Source organism: Aythya ferina (genome assembly GCF_964211825.1).
Source record: "Aythya ferina genome assembly, chromosome: 1".
Lineage (NCBI taxonomy): Eukaryota > Metazoa > Chordata > Aves > Anseriformes > Anatidae > Aythya > Aythya ferina.
In genome coordinates, this window is record NC_140296.1 from 155,796,771 (window position 1) to 155,815,022 (window position 18,252).

General features: G+C 36.5%; 1 protein-coding gene across 3 annotated transcripts in view; it reads right to left on the reverse strand.

The window, feature by feature from the left end:
* SLC6A15 (solute carrier family 6 member 15) overlaps window positions 1-17,745 on the reverse strand; it is a 42,943-nt gene extending 25,198 nt beyond the window's left edge. The window contains exons 1-2 of one of the 3 annotated variants that reach the window (XM_084507410.1): window positions 17,668-17,745; window positions 7,267-7,740 (exon numbers count right to left, since the gene is read on the reverse strand). In XM_084507410.1, coding sequence (XP_084363536.1) covers window positions 7,267-7,555 — 289 coding nt within the window. In that variant the 5' untranslated portion in view covers window positions 7,556-7,740; window positions 17,668-17,745. Of the gene's footprint in view, window positions 1-7,266; window positions 7,741-17,057; window positions 17,144-17,507; window positions 17,608-17,667 lie in introns of those variants that run through there. The other 2 variants (XM_084507411.1, XM_084507412.1) reach the window with 2 other exon arrangements.
* Between the last annotated feature and the right edge of the window lie 507 nt (window positions 17,746-18,252).

Here is an 18,252-nt window from a genome sequence, read left to right on the forward strand (position 1 = left end):
CAAAGTACTGATTTTGACGATACAATGCTACCTCACAGAGACAAATACTATGTTGCATGTACCTATATCAGTACAGTATATACTGTCTATTTAAGTATGCAATTATAATTATTATTTGTCCTGCAACAGCGGCTATATTCTCAATCAGTACTCTGGCATCTCTTCTGGTTCATCTTATATGTGCACATAATGAAATGAACACAAAGGACTTACTTTTAACAGTGCAAAAAGAGACAAGAGAGACAGATATAAATGTGATGAAAACTGAGAAACAGAGTAACAACATTCTCAAATGAGGATGACTATCTGTCTAAAAATATATAAGACATATAATACCATTAAGTATCCTTGATTTATCACCATCATTCCCCAAAATTGTCTGTGAGACAGAACTATATTGTTAATTCACAATGTAAATGAAATACAGAAGCTTAGGCATCACTAGCTCTCAAAATGTGGTTGTATAATTCACTGAAAACCAACATTTTTTAAAATAGTGTAACACTAATGTAAATGATACCTGATGCCTTAATTAGATAGGTGTTTCATGGCTAGGTAGAGAAAAGCCTAAACATCTCAAAAAATTGGGGCCTAAATGACTTACCCAGTATCCCACTGGATGACTGCACTAGAGCAGGAACTGAACCCAGCTCTTCAGTGTCCCAGTCCACAACCTTAATCACAAGGCTGCAAAGTTAAGCACATGTTTAAAGACTGGGCTGATGTGGGTGCTTTAAGGTGCAGTATCAACTTAAGTAGCAAGATTTATCCATTAGATTCAACTAAATGAGTTAAATAAATGTGGTGTTATATCCACATTACATTATACATTACACAACCCTGTAATTCAATCTGGATGGCCAGCAGAGATTATCCCTATACTACAGAGACTGTGCAGAGGACCTGACACACTGGCCCCTCTGATCACTCAAACCTGCTGAGCTCCCTTCCGATCTTGTATCCCTCCCCAAAAGAAGGACGTAATGGACAATGGTGCACATCTGGCTTTCAATACAATGTGGTTTAGACACAGCTAGAATATACAGCTGTGTATCAAAGCTTCAGAAAGTTTGTGTCCTATAATTCATGTGAAACCACAGAATCTCTGAGCAAGTATTTTGTTTCAGCCTTCTCTTGAAGCAAGACATACTTCAATAACCTGTAAGATATCTTTACTTCATGATAAAACAGAATTACTATGGAAACAGTTCAGCATGTCTCTTATTTGCCAGTCCATGAAAACGTGTCCTTGGAGTAGCAGTATTGAATAAGGATCATTTTTATTTGAATTAGAACAATAAATTATACATGCTGGCCTTGAACAGCATACTAAAATTAGTTACATACATATTGTCTGCCACATCTGCCAAATAAACTATTTATTGTGGTTACAATTCTGTAGTACAATATCCCCAGATTTGCTTTCTACAGTTTAAAAATTACTCTACTGTAAAGTCACTTTTTTGGCATATTTTGGCCTTAAACATTGACTTTCATATATATATATATAAATAATATTTTCATCTCAATAAGAAATAAAATATATAAAAAAATATAACTCATACTTCTTCACTAGAATTAACAGCAAAAATACAGATGATTTATTGATTTCAGGAAATAGGGAGTACTGTGCACAACACAGCTTTTTTGTTGTTGTTGTTGTTTGTTTGTTTGTCTGTTTGTTTTTGATTTTTCAACAAAATACCAAAGGTTTACACTGAATTTATTCACAATTACAAAACACTAACGGCTCTCATCAGGAAAACTCTAATAAAAGGTTTTAGGTTTTATCAGTATATTTATAGTCTATCCAGCTGATAGGATGGAGTTCCTGTCAGTAGTCTTTCACAGTTTTAATATGTTCACATGTGCTTACTTACAAAACTGTGCCTAAAGGATGAAAATCCTCTTGCCAATCAGCTTTAAAGAATTAGGCTTCCAAAGTAAAAATCAGACATCTTCAGTGTACTGAATAAGGTACAATGGAATTTTGTGAGTCTGATACTATAGGGTGAATGAGAATTCAAAAACTAATATTGAAGATCGCAATGAATTCTAGCCACTGATTATAGATTATTGATCTACATCTAAATAACAAAGTCACAGAGTCCATAATCAGTGTTGGAAAGACATGAGTATACTTGTTTTGCTCCCATTCCACTAAAATTAGACAAGACTAGCATCTAGTCACTACTTAGTCTTTAAGCATTTATATATTGTTTCCTCAGTATTTCTTAGAAATAGCTGCTTTGGTTTTATAAGCCCACAGAACTTAACCGCTCCGACTGATGGTATTTCAGTGTAAAATCCAGACTACGTCACTATAGAACATCCTGATATGATTCCATGTGTCAATCTTTTCAAAATGTATTAGCAAGGTAATCCTCTATAGATTTCTTCATGCTACTCACACCTTTATCTGTTTATCATTATTTACTAGTTATTTTGTTTTCTTATATTACAGAAATATTAAAACAACTGATCTTAACAAAATAAAATAAAACAAAACAAAATAAAATAAAGTCAATTAAGTTAATGCCCATGAAATTACAAAACAAAATATATTTCGTTTACTTCTAATATGTGAATGTACCATTTGAGTTCAACTTTTTACTTTAACCAAACAGAATAAACTTTAAATGTTTCCTTTGCTTGAAAAAGTTGGAAGTTGTGCAAGCTACTTACAAGATGATTGCAATGAACAGCACGAAAATATAGGTCTACTTTTTCACTATTTGTTAACCTCATTGACTGAGTAGACCTGATGCTTATTTTTAAGGCTCACTGTTAATCACAGGAAACTGAGGCAGCTTTGAATCTACAGCATGCTAATATAGATGAAGGCCAGGATCACTTGTCCACATGAAGGCACAAGAGATATCACGGCTTAATGGAGAAACAGGAAGGGAAGAGTCATCCCAGTTTTGAGGTCAGTCGATGTATTAGAAAGTCATCAAATAACAAATAAAGTACACTAGTAGAGAACAAAATAGGGATCAAAAAACAAGTGAGTGTGTTAATCATCAGGAAAAGGTCTTCCTGCTCCCCTCTTCCAGTTTATCTTCAGTGTCTTGCTCTTCTGTCAACTTCCTGAACTTCAGTATTCCTCCCTCATCCAGAACAGCCCAAATGTGATTAGGACACATTCATGAAGATGAACTGTGGATTGAACCACTTCAGATTCCACTGAATCCAAAGACTGACAAGCACCAAAACCAATGAAAGGAGGCAACAGGACTGAGTGCATGAGCAAACTGGACAGAGTGTATGAGGAAGAACTGTCCTGTGTGGTGTTAACAGATGTTATATCTGTTCTCCTACTTCATATAACTCCTCTCTGACTCTGTAATTAAATATTGTAAGACAAAGACTTGTATCAGTGTCTAAAAAACAATGATTTGTTATCATACTGTGTTAATTATTGCCCTTCTATTCACACTGGCTTCAGCTCCAGGTGATTTAAAGAATGGTGTGTTCTCTGAATTCACTGAAACTTTGCTCATTTTTACCAGCATGTGATATTGTCCACCCTAAGTAGTCAATTTTCTATTGGAATTATTACAAAAAATATTTTATTATTAAATTTTGCTCAAAGAGCAACATAGACTAAAATACAAAAATAAAAATACAAATAAATAAATAAATAAAAAGCTATAATTATATATTATTGAGTTTTACTTCCTAACTTGACATTTATTCTTGAAATTCTGTTTTGAAGTTGTTATACAGGAACTGCGCCTATCTGTAAAAGCATTTGTCTTCATATAGGAACAAATTAGTGGCGTAGTGTAAAAATGATTAATATCAAAAACTTTTAAATTTGAGTATACTCATTTCCAATGCAAATCACCTTTTTGAGGCATTCAGAAAGCAACAGATTTTTAATCTATTAGTCTGCAAAGAGTGAAAGAGGGGCATTAAGTGCCAGGCGAGGGTTAGGCACTGCCTACCAGGGAGAAGAGGGACCTACGGGGAGGATAAAGTTGAAGGAGACATAAGTCTATAGTCAGTTCCTCAAAACTTTATTGAACACTTTCAGCCCCCCTCACTCACAGATCCTAGAACTCCTTTCGGTGCTCTCTTATCCCAAGTCAAGCAAATGAGAACCCTGAAGGGCTCTCAGTCTCTTCCCAGCCTTTTTCTTTCTTTTAATACTTGCTGTATTCCAGCTACATCCCAGACTAGAGTGAAGTTCATCCCAGGTGCATACCAGCCTTTTTGGTCACCTCTTACAATAAACCTTTTCTGGGAGAGCCAAGTGTGAAAGCCAGCAAGGAGCTGCCCAGTCTAGTTGTAACTTAAATAAGCATAAAAATAACATTAAACGCTTATGAATTTGTATGAATTAAAACAACAGGAAGGACTGCTAAAGGATCTCCAAAAATTAAGTGGAGGAAATTTGTTTTCATGCTACAGACCAGAACTAAAACTAGAGATTGGAAAGATATCTATAGATGTTCAAATAGTGTAGCATTGTACCAATAAAGAAGTTACAACTAAACCAAACACAGATACTTCACTGAAGTGGAATATAGTTCTGATGTCAATAGTGTTGGCACAACACAGACCATAGCCACAAACAAGGAAAATCTCTACAGTAAGCAGGGTGGTAGACACCAAATATTGTCTCCACAAAATCCCCTAATAGAATACATCCATTCATGCTAACTTTTCTGTGTCTGTTCTATGTTTATTTTGTTGTTTATGTTTCGTTAGTTTGAAAAAAAAAAAAAAGGAAAAAAAATAAGATTACTACATGGTTAAGTTTACCTTCGTTTACTGGCTTTGGAATACTTTTTGGAATACTGTTAGAATAAATTTGTGAAGGAAAATCTTTAATGAGTAACTACGTTTTATTTCCTTCTTTTTGTTTTAAGCTTGTAGTGCATTTATTGTTTTTTCCACTATTTATTAGACTCATCTTGCCTGATGGTATTTGCCAGATAAAAGTTGTTTAAAGTTAGGGAAGAAAATGAAAAATGTTTGAACATCATTAAAGGTGGAGACATTACCATATACTCCTCTGAAGCAGTTGTAATAAAAATCCCCGTTAAGTTCACATTATCTTCAGAGACTTCAACAGGAATTTACAGTAAAGCTTCCTCAGCAAAAGACTACAAAACAGTTCTGATACTGATATTTTGAATGGGTTGTATAAAAACACTAATTTTGCTTGGAATGAAACATATATAATAACATTTCTTTAGCAGAACACTGTAACCTCAAGTAAAATTTGTGTAATTTTTTTTACCATGTGTTTGAACGTCTCCCTCCTTCCTTCCCCCTCTTCCCTTATTCATTTACACATCTGTGAGAATTATCTGTCCATCTACATGCCCCAGCGTATATGCTTCAATGTTTTGTATCATCTTTTCTATCCTGCATTATAGTTAACTTGAAAGCCAAGAAAGTTTTCACTCAAATGATCACTTGCTTTCCACTGAAGCTTGTAAATTGCTAAAATGATGCAAAACTACTGTTAAAAGCAAAATACCTCCTTGTCCTGGCCATGTGTAGAAAACATTGCATCTCCACAAACCATTCTACACAATATAGTTCCTGAAATCATTGTACACATAAAATGATTGCATATTTATTTTTTCAAGTTTGATTAATGAAATACCTGACTCCCTTAACGGTTTTTGTTGTTGTTGTTTTTAAAATGTGAAATTATAATTACTTTTAATACATTTATATTTGACCTGAATTAAATTTGCATTCACTGTCAGAGTAACTTTAAAAGCTCCTGATAATATGAATCCAGTAGTCTAAGGAACTTACCAACATATCTTTTTCTGTTGGTTTGAAGCAGAATCCAATGCGCTAACTAACTATATTAAATGCAGACTTTCAGAAAGAACACAAATATCCAAAACAAACCACTCTAATGCATTAGTCTTGAGCTACATCCTTACACCACACTTAGAATGAAAGGATATAGAATATAAGTATTTTAATAGCTACAACTGTAACTAGAATTAGTTTGTTTTGAAACAATTTAACAAATGGAACAAGTAGTAGTGGTCAAGTCTATAGTGTCTAGTAGTCTAGAGGAGGTTGTCATTCAGTGACAATAAGTTTTTTGAGAAACTACATTCAACTTCTGTTTTCTCAGTTAACATCACTGTTACAGATGGAAAAAAAAAAAAAAAAAAGGTTTCACACAAACCATTAAATCAACCATTAATGATGTTCTCTCCAGAATAAAGGAGAAACAAAAAGGAAGTTAAATGAGAGTGAAAAAATCTTACAACAGCTATAAAAGAAATTAGATTTTATCCTGGAGAAAGAAGATGTGAAAGTAAAACCTCAATTTCTACTGTTTAAATTGAATGAGAGAACATATAGAGAATTATACTCTGATTATACTCTAGGCTTATTTCTATATTTCTCAGTTACATCAGTTTTGCCATTCAACTACTCAAATCCAGCATGAATAAAATGTTACTCTTATTTTCTGTTCTGTAACACAGTTTCAGTTTTTGTATAAGGAAAAGCAACAGTTTTGTTTCAAATTCAGCTAAGTAGTTCGCTAGAACAGGATGAACACGAATGTAGTATTAATGTAGTATTAATGTAGTAGGGTACAGTACAGCATAGGATAAAACACTAAACCTGGAGGAAAGCTTCCAGTCAACTACTTCGTTCTACATTCATGACCATAGAGCTAATAAATAAAATGCTTGATTTTATTACTTTAAGTGATAGATAACTTATTTAGGAAAATAGAACCATGTAACAGAACAAACAGATATATTTCCTTAATGTAAATTTTATTATCTATATAATTAATTATCTATAAAAAATGGCCTAGGAGCTAAAGGCAATTAAAAAGCAAAACTGTGAAGCTCAGTACTGCTAAATACTAAAGACTGAATACTGCTTTGCTCTTTAAAGTAGATGAATATTTAATGGTTTGATTTATTGTGCAAGTACAATGCAGAACATTTTAGCACAACGATAACCAGGTCCTAAATAATGCAACCCCTCCCAAAAGACCTAGTATGGTTTTGCTAAACCCCTGGTTAAGTTCATTTCAAAAACTGTAAGAAACTTTCTGCCCTGAAATCTAAGAAGAATCTACTACTTACTTTAGCCAATATGTCTCTCTAAATAAAAAGAATATGCTTTATTCCTCGTAGGCTCTGGCATAAATTAAAAGAAAAATCTGACAAGCCATAGCAGGTTTTACTGTGATTATCTGTGCTAACCTTGAAATCTTAAAGGTTAGCTTCATCACTTAGCTACTGCTATCACAAGACTTACCTCCACCATTTTTCTGACACAGATATGGGAATCGCCACACATTCCCAAGTCCCACAGAAAATCCAACTTGTGCCAGAATATATTGGAGTTTGCTGTTCCAAGCTGGTCTTTCATCTTCCACATCTGAGCCTTCTTCAACATCTACATCTTTTTCTTCCTGATCATCAACCATAAGCTCACTCTTCTTAAAGGCATCATCTGAAGAGTCTTCATTAGAGAGAAGGTCCTTAACAGACTCAATGACCTCATCATCTAGTTCTCTTTTCACTACCTTGCTGTTCTTAGGCATTTGTACTCTAAGAAAAATACAGAAGTCAAGTTCAATTGAAACAGGTGGAGAAGCACTGAAGAAAGCTCTCCCTCTGCTTGGACAAAAATCTTGAAGAAATAGATTTATGATGTAGACTGAGTCTTTGATAGTAGGAAATCAGAATAAGCACTTCTGTTCCCGATTGTTTGTCCTATTGAAAGTATCTGTGGAAGAATAATAATAGTAACAATAAAGGAATATTATTATACCATGCAGAAGAAAATTAAGAAATCATATGCTCTGTTTTACCTATTTCTGCTTATCTCTGATTTGAGGACAAAAAGAGAAGAAAGGAATATTAAACTACTTTCAAATTGTAAGACTTAAGTTCACATATTGGTCTTAAATACTTGTATAAAATGCATTTCATTCACTTGAGGGCTTTGTTTAGACTGATAGACTAATTTTTCATATTTCAATCTGGCAGCATAACCAGATTCTTCTTAGTAGGCACATTGGGACATGAACCTTATATAAAATTTAGGAACCCAGTTCCATTCTTTCCTCACAATATCTCTACTTTAGCTGCTGAGTTTATTAAAAATATAGTTTAAACAAAGTATATTAAATTTTGGGAGCCATTTCTGAAAATCATACTTCAATTAAGATTTTCATGTATAGTATGAACCCAGTACTTCAAAAGGAAGGGAGACTTTTTCTCCCATATTCTTTTTCTAGGAATATATGATCACAATCATTTTACAATGAGGGAGGCTCATCTCTTCAAAGCTTTGATGTTTTAGGTAGTTTCTTGGAAATATGAAATAATTAACCATACATAATCATCTGAGAAACTGTAACCAAACCCATTTAAAAAGCGTACTGTTTCAAATGTGCATGTACAGACCAAAAAAAAAATTCTCCACTATTCACATGGGACAAACCTAATATGTGTAAAGCCATCTGCACAATTAAGAGTATTAAAAGGGATTTAGATTATGTGTTAAGCTTCTTCAAAACCCTAAAGTGAGAATAGATTTACATGAGGAGTGTAACCAAAACTCCTAACTGATGAGAATCAAAAATTAGTTACAGGATACCTGGGAACTTTCAGGTGTTGCTTATGGACTTGCTGCATCATCTGGTCTGTAGAATGAAGACGGTACCCTATGCTGAACTCATACATAGCTGAGAACTGTATATGTTACTGGACTAATAGCACAATAATTGGTTATCATAATTGATCAATATCTCATGAGATCAAGCACCTCAAGGCTGCTTGAGAGTCCAGTGACAGATCACACAGAAAGAAGTTAAGCCACTGGAATGCAGCCCGCACCTTATCCGGAAGATACTTCAGAAAAGCAGAACTAAAACCTTTGTCAACAAAAGTATCACCAGCCTCATGGCTGACAAGACAATTACCTTTCCAATATTTTCCTAGCATTTTAAAACTAAACTTCACTCCAGTTGCATACTGCACTCCTTTCTAACCTCCTCCCATTTATTCCCTAGACTTGTAGTCACTGCCTTGTCACTTTTCCTCTGCTTCCCATTACTGTCTCCTCTCACCATCTACACCTCTGGCATACCACCTTACGTCCTGTTCTAGTCGCTGTTCAGTAGTTGTGACTGAAATATTTAAGTAGAACCAGGATACGGACACTAATAATACAGTTGAAGCATTTAAATAATCCTAATGGAGCTTTGGGACTCTTGTACTTCAACTACTTCTAGTCACATTCCAAACTTTTCCTTTCCTTTTGAACCACCAATGTAAATTACTTCAGCTTCTCAGTTGCAGTAATTACTAATAAACTCTGGGATTGCAAGTGAAAATGAAACAAGTATTTAATACAAAAGTTGCATTGGTGAACCTACATCGGTATTTGTCTGTATGTCTGAAATCCTTTTCAAACTGTAAGCAACAAATGGTATTTACAGTCTGAAAGACCAGCTATTTATCATAACTTATTAAAATACTTTAAAAGGTCTACAATGTTTTAGATATAGTGATTTGCAGGGCAGCAATATGACTTATCTGCTGCTCTCACAGATGAGTCACTGCATTGCTACACTTCACAATAAACTGAAATAAAAAATATCAAGCCCTAGCAATATTAATTTGCATTTCATTAACTTTCCATTAAGCAGGCTGTTATCAATAGCAATATCACAGTATAGACTGCAATATTTGAGAAATGCCAGAAGCATGCTCAGCAGACTGCTGGGACAATGCAAGTTTTTTGATTGTATTGGTTTTCTAATTCAGTATGTTTCACTGTCCAGACTGCATTAAAGATTACACTGCTAACGTCTTTCAGGATACATAACAAATTCACAAGTGGTCTCCAACTGTCAGACTTCACAATTTGTTTTCTGTACTAGAAGAGTCTGTGCTAAACCAGATAAGAAGTCCTACCTCAGCAGACAGTACCATTAGATGTACTTCAAAATGCAGTCCCAGTTGATTTTTGCAAGGACTCTATGTTAGGAACTCCCAGCATACATCCCAAGAATCTTACACAGAAGCCTGTTTCTTTGATCAACCATACAGAAGGCAAATAAAAAAACGCTCAAGTTGTGTCTGGATATGAATGCCCTTGAGTAAAGGCTCAATAAGGAGATACCTAGTTAAGTTATTCACCAGCAGAGCTGGCTAATCAGGAATCACTGAACAAGCTTTGTTTTGTAACATACTATTGAACATTAGCACTTCTACCTATAAAACACTATTTTAGCTTCCCACATACTTTGGCTCTAGTCAAGTACAGAACTGAAATTCTTCATTAGCATCAAGTAATAATTAGGAAATATCATGCCAAATTCCGTTAAATTGTTCTTTCAGTTCCAGTGCTAGCTACCTTCTACAGAGACTTCTACAGTAATACAGCATTATGTGATTGGACTGGTTCTCCTTGATGATCTCATTAACGAATGTACATAACAAACCACCACAATTACCAACAAGTTACAGAATTTGGTAGAATAGACTCAGACATTACCGTCATCATTTTAAGCTCCAACTCCTAAATCTTGCCACATATGGTAAATTATTACTACACGATACTATTGACTACCAGCACTTTGGATTAGAAGTAAAATGCCTAAAATGTAACTTAGCCTTATTAAAGCTGCTGGTTGTTGTTGTTGTTGTGTTTTGTTTTGTTTGTTTTGTTTTTCTGTATTAGATCTGTGTCATGGAATTAGGTGCACTGATTTAATTCTGGTTTCCAGGCAGTTTCACCCACCCTTTTCATAATTCAACTGATGTCATACGTCAGATGAAAACATTGAAAGGAAATTTTTATTATCACATATACTAGAGAATATATTTTTTCTCTGGACTTTTCCACAACTCAAAGCAGAAAAGAAAGATGCTATCCCTTTTCTTATGTAAAATCCTTCTACTCCAAAATTAATCTTAAATTGACCTGACAACTGTCTTTATTGTTTGAGGGAATTTAGAAGAGCAGAAATTGCTGAACAGTATCAAAATTCAGTTAAGAGAAATTTAGAAAAAAAAAAAAAAAGTCATTGAATTAACAGTAATCAAAATCTGAGCTAGCATGAGCAAAATTTGGGGAAACAAGTTGCTAAGTCAAATTAGCTGGATTTTTATGATGTTTTACTAGTATTGTTCTTGATATGTAAATATTCCTATTTCTTTCTGGTAGTGAAAGATAAAACAGTGAGTCTTCTCTGACACATCAAGAAAACTGAAGACCCAAACTTTCCTTCTCAGAAGACAGTGGGAATTTTGTTATTTTATTCTGTGGGAGAAGAATCAAGCCGTAATGGATCAGCATGCAGAAATAAACTTGATTAGACTGCCACATTATTAGCAGATTAAGCAATAATAATCCCTTACAATATGGAATTCAGACCTAAATTAGCTCCTTAGAAGATCTGGAGCTTAGCTTGCTATACAGCTTTTTACTTAGGTTCAGGAACAAATTCTGAAATGCTAGCACAGGGAGATAAAACCTGCAAAGGCTCTGCTAACCAAACTGCAGGCATTTGCAGTAGTACTCACAGGAATTCTGTGAGCCAAAAGAGTGGAAGACACATTCAGAAACATTCTGTTGCATACTCTTTTCTCCTAATTTTTCTTATATGTATTTTCTTGTAAGGGATTTGTAATAGTTCTGTTCAACCCTGCCTGTTCCTGTTCACCTTTACTCTGGATATAGTGAGGTATTCCTTTCTGACACATTTTCATTAGACACTGTCAGATCTGCGTGCCAATATATAGACACTTAGTAGACCAACACGGTACTTCCAGTTTTCTCAATTGCATAGTACCAATAAACAATTTAGTTATGATGCTGGAGACTTTCAAACCTGTACAGAAAAACAGGTACAAAAAAAAAAAATAAAAAAAATAAAAAACACTCACTGGCAAATTTGAAAGTAGAATGAGTACAACTGCCCCATGCCTTGTTTGGTAATTCTTGCAATTACCAAACAAGCCACTATAAAAAGCCATTCTTAAAGCAATTTTGTGTAAAACATCCCACAATGCCATAATAACAACTGATATAACTGATATTAAGGAACTTCTAAGAGATGCTTTTCTGACAAATTAAAACATGACTATTTTTACATTTTGAAAAGTAATGCATTCTTCTCTGAAAAGGAATGTCCAATAAACCCTCCATTCTCTTCTAACATAGTGTAATTTATTTCTGTTATCATGTTTTTACATCTGATCAAAGCATCTCAGTAGAATTATTTACATTCAGATTTTAACAAATGACAAATAATCCTCAAATCTTTGATCAAAAATGGTTTCAATTTTCATCTAAATTGGAAGAAGGAAAATAAATGTGTCTGTACTTCATAAAGGAATATCAAACAAGCTCAGGAAAAAAAAATCTTCTAGCAGTCTTAATAAGCTACTGTACCATCATTAAAAATAAGAAAAGGGAAAGAATGGATACCATTTTAAATTTAATGTTTAACGTTAAAGAAAAAAAAAAAAGTTATTTTCTCTGGAGCTCATTGATCTTCTCAGATGAAGCAGTTAACATACGACCATGATGCTGGAGGGATACCAAAAAGCAATATATCTCTCAGATTTGAGGGTAGACTGTTGCAGCACACAGTGTATGAGTATTACCACAAGCTTATATATTCCTATTGACAAAACCTCCACCTTGACTCCAAGTGAAGAAATGGGTGATTCAGTACAGGACACAGAACTAAAAGCCAAAACGCTCACCATGGCAGACATTCAGAAAATATCTTGACTGACATTCATGTCAAAGTTTTCAGTCAATGAAATTACATGCCAAAGTGAAGAGGAGCTTTTGCACCTTAAAGGAAACTTATAAATCTAGGCAGTGTATTGAAACAACCAATACAGAAAATGGGAGGACTAAAAGACTGCTGTGACTCGGCAAAAAGGAATCAGATAATTGGTGCAGCTAATGGTCATGTCTGAATAAGAGAGAAAGAAGACTGCAAACCTGGTTTTGTGGGATTACTGAACTGTGAAGAATGGCGATTTCTCGGGGAATCTGTGTGCAGACAGATAATTATTTCAGCAAGAGTTGCATTGTGTTACAGTACGCGCTTAACAGACTGAATTAGTGCTGCAATGCAGCATTATGTCTTTTGGCGGAAACAAGAATATGCACCATACTCTTTTTGCCTAGTCAAGTCCATTTTACCTACATACTCAAGCAGACATTATTCTGCTCTTCAGTATATCAAACCACATGATACAGGACTTCGCCCTCGCCCATTTAATGCAGCCTGTTAGTAATAGATTCAAGAGGTACCTAACCCTACAATAATGAAAGATAATTATATTTTGTGCAATGAAACTTAATATCACTAAAAATTGTAGATAAATGTATCTGAGACATACTAATGCACACTACAGATAATACATTATAGTGTATCAAAATAAATAAATAAATAAAAACCTGTGGGTTATGGGAAACTTGAAAACAACAACAAAAAGAATATTTTTGATTCCACTATCTCTATAAAGTTAAATCATTTAGACTATAGCAATTATTTTTTGTTCTTTTTGTTGCATGTAACCTTTGATGTTTATTGGTCTTATAGTAGTTTCTCACCAGCTTTCATAGATTTCTCAGCATTTTCTTCTCACAATCAACTATATTTAAAGACACAAGGTTAAGTTCAGTCTTGCTGTAAATATGGATAGTTATACAAACTTCAGTGACATTGGGTCTCCTTAATATTACTGGGAAATTTTTTCTCAGTTTCAATAAAACATTCTTCCAGTCATGCATCAAGAACCTGATTAAAATTTCTACCCCAGACTAGTCTCCCTGAAGTATAGTTATTGGAGAACACCCTACAGTTTTAAGAAAAACGCAATGGTTTTATAAGAAGAGTAAGATTTCTTTCTTAGAAATGTTTCTTCAACATCAACATCGGAAGAGAAATATCTGAGAGAGAATGTAACAACCTAGAGCTCCTGAATGTCCTTTTTTTTTTTCATTGCATGTAATCTTTGAACTTTATTCATCTTACAGTAATTTCTCACCAGCTTTCATAGATTTCTCAGCATTTTCTTCTCAGTCAGCTTCACTGAAATACTTCACAGACTTGGGGGGTGTGCTGCCTGTAAATTCCTATTCTAATGGAGAAAACTCAAATTTAGTAGATCCTGCTCTTCCAGCTGAAGTTGTGTGAAATAATGCTAGCAATTCTGAAGATACTTCACTTTTCACTGGTGAAGTAAAAAAGTCATAACTGTCAGCAACATGAAATAAAATCTCTATTTTCTATATTAACCATATAAACTACACCATGACCATGATTTTATTATAAAATCTTATCACACTTTTCAGATGGGAGAGGAAATGAAAATATATTAATTAATTTAAGCACTGAAGTTATTAAGTTTCAAAATGTAGTATTGAAAATTAGACATTATCAGATATATAGTTGCCCTAAGACCTTAATTTTCTTCCCTCTATGCATCTGAATTATCAATAAGTAAATCAGGTTGTCCTTGGGGAAAAAAAAAAAATATATATATATATATATATATATATGATTTCTTCTTTGTTTGTTTTCTACACATAAGCAAAAAAAAAAAAGAATTGTTCACAGACAGGTTATCACAAATCTTGGTTCTCCTCAGATCTGATTGTTTAATTTCATGATATAATTCATGCTTTTAAATTAGAGTAAATCCCTGAATTTAAAAAGAAATTGATTAATACAAATTCCCTTATAGAAAGTCCTATATTGGAAACTCCCTATTCCAATTTCCCATCCCTTCTCCATTTTAGCATAAGAAGAGCATGCTGAATCACTAGCACTGCAGTATGAATTTCTGGCACTTGAAATACAAAAATAATAGCATCTGCCAACAGCAGAAGTCTATTTTCCCAAAGTGGGAGACAGACTACTGCCACCATGAACTAGATTCAAGGCTTTTCTGTACATAATATTACACAATCTTATTCTTTTCTTTCTTCCATATAGCAAATATGGAACCACAAACTTCAGAGTGAAAAAGAATTATGTTTCAGTGCAGGCTTCTGGGTAGCTCAGATCAGTTATTACCACGCCCTTAAAACTCTTCTAACAGTTACCAATGTTATTTCATGCTATTTAGTATGCACTTGCCACATTTTGTGAACCCAGCTCTTTAGAAGAATAACATTCAGCTAACATTTGTCATTGTATTTTTCCTAGAACATTTCCCAAGGAACAGCAAGGCGACTTTGAATTAAATTTCAAGGAAGAATGGAGTTGCTTAAGTTTTGAGATGTTACCTGATGATATGTCAAAGTTCTTCTGCAACTAACTGAGAATACAGAGATCTTTAGTCACATTGAAAAGCTGGTACTGATCATTTATTTATTTATTTATTTATTTATTTATTACAATCTATTGGCACGCTGATATATAAAATTTATAAGCAAAGGACTCAAAACTGTTCTTCCAAAAACTGACACATACTCTGTCTTTTCAAGGAAGAACTTTATATGAGTCAGTGCAATGGATGATCTGGGGATGTAGGTGCACATGCACTTAAAATTGTGGACACTCCTGGCTGTGCACTAGAGATTTTCAGAAGAAAATCTATCTTCCCAAAAAGATTCCTGCTGCAAATACTTCTCAGGCAATTTTATTCTATACCACACAAACAGCAACTATTCCAATAAACCATAACAATGTAATTTATACCAAAAGAATTAGCTATAATTAGTAGATTGTGTGTTTCTTGTTGCTATCTCCCAAACATTTTCGTGAATAACCTGTGATTATTTTTTCTTTTCCCATAAATTCAACATTTAAAAAGTTTTGTGCATACATGCTCTTGCAGTATACAAAAGAGAAAAAAGAGTTGAGAGAGTTGTTCAAACTATATGGCCCTCATCTGCACTACTACTTTTTCTCTTGCTTGACTGTAAGAAAAAAAAAGAAAACTGTAAAAATGACAAGACACTAGAGGTCAACATGAATCAGCTCATCCCACAAAAGTAGTTTTGAGATGTCTCAGCAGTTTGACTTCTTCAATTTCACTATCAGTGGCAGACCTGAACAGCAATTAAATGGCTTCATTTTTTCATCCACAAATCAAAACCAATGGTATTTTCTGTTCTCGAATCTGAAGTGCAAAACTGAATCCAAAGGGAATTGTAGAAATGCATCAAATGTAGAATCACTTTGTAATTCTCACATTATCTTAACATGTTCTATGTGTAGACCAAAATCTTGTATATTAGCAAAGACAAAATTAAGCTCTCTTTACCTATTTTTGTAAAGTTTCCTTTTCAATAAGATATTGATAATGACTATCTAGAAACCACATTGCTAAACAGAAAAAAAAAAAAAAAAAAAAAAAAAAAAAAGGAAGAAAGGGTGGGGAGGGTATATAGATGTACATTTTTATCAATTGGAGAAAGCAGAATTGATAATACATCCAGTGCAAATGTACATTACATCAGATAATTACATTTTTATTTTCTTCATTTATACTTTCCTTTGGAGGGGGGAGCAGAGATTTGGATTCCAATCCTACAGTATATAGCATATTCACAGTGACCTACTATTTGAAAATAATTAGGCTTCTCTTAGAAATCAATACTACGTCAGTGAGCTTGATATGTTAGCAATATCATGCAGGCAAAATAAAATGGCTGATAAGGGTGAGGTCTTGGCTACATCTTTTACAAATAAAACATAGTGCAATTTGCTGAAATTTAATAAATCCCATTACAACCTCTCTTTGGCAAGACTGTAACAGTGAAGGCATATTTCAGTCATCTCATTTACTTCCACTGCAAAAGCAAAGCACCGCAAAGAAATCCCAGTTCACTCTAACACAAGCGAAATCGGAACAAAACCACCAAATGCGGGAATAGGAAACTAAAAGGAATAATTAGAAATTAGCGAAAAAAAATAATCACGGTAAGAAAACCGCTGGCATGAGCCCGTTGCCGTGCAGATGTTGCAGTGGGCTGCAACAATTCTCATCCTGAACGGAAAACAAGCCCCAGACGCCCCGAGGTTGGGAAAAGGTCCTCATTATCATACCCACCCAAACATGGCTGACACCGGGGCGCACCAGCCCCGAGCCCGCCGGCCCCTCCAGGGATGAGGGATGAGAGCGGGGGGCGGCGGAGGGAGGCTCCCGGCCTCTCCCCTCCGGGCGGCGCCTCCGCCCCTGCAGTGCCGGGCTCCGAGCCGGCCGCCGCCCAGGCCGCGGGCGCTGCCTTCGCGGCTGCGGGAGAAGGAAAGGAGCGGAACAAGGATGCAGGCAGCCGCTGCCGGCGGGACTGGCAGCAACCCCTCTTCGCGCCTGCCGGACGTCGCCCCGTCCTTCCCCGACACGCACACTGCACAGTCACTACGTGCGCCACGCGAGGGAGATGAATGGGGTTTCTGTCAGTCGTGGTATGCAAAGGATGTAAATCCCTCGCCATAGCAATAAGAAAGAAAAAAAAAAAAAAAAAAAAAAAGTACCGCGCTTCCTTATAACCTAACCCACCGGTGCGTTAAAACCGCATGGGCGGCTGCGGCTTCCAGTGGGCGTTCGCTCGCTGCTGTCCCCGGAGGGGGACACCGCGCTGTACCCCCGGCCCCTCCTGGCGGTCCGGCGCACAAGCGAGGGACCCGACCGGCCGCTGCCGCCTGCGCCTCCGCCTTACCTCCTCAGCCCGCGGGGCTCGCCGGGCGCCGGCAACGGGAAGGGGCCGGGTGCCCCCGCGGGCGCGGGGCGGCGAGCGGGGCTGGGCGGGCGCGGGGCTCAGCGGCGGCCGGGCGGCGACGGCAGGCACATGTGGCCAGCCCCGGCTGCGGCGGCGTTTAAAGACAGACATAAAAGCGGCGGGGGGAGAGGAAAGGGGAGGGCAGCGGCGGGCCGGGGGAGCCGCACCTCCTGACGCAGGGAGGAGCGCGCCCCCCCCCACACACACACGCCGCCTGCAGCACCATCTCCTCCGCCGCGGGCTGACGGGGAGGAGGGCAGAAGAAGCCGAGGGAGGAGGAGGAGGAGGAGGAGGAGGAAGAGGATGGAGACGCCCGCCGCGGGCGCTGCCGCCCCTGAGCCTCCAGTGCGGCCTCGCCGCAGAACCCCGCTGCGGGAGACGACGCCGCAGTGCCCCCTTGGGCTGGGGGAGCGGGACACAAGCCGGCGGGGGAGTCCCGGCACGGCAGCACGGGCGTGGGTTTCCTGGGAGATAGCGGAGGTTTTCCGGAGGAAGAGTGAGGGGCTCGGGGATGAAGAAGGACGG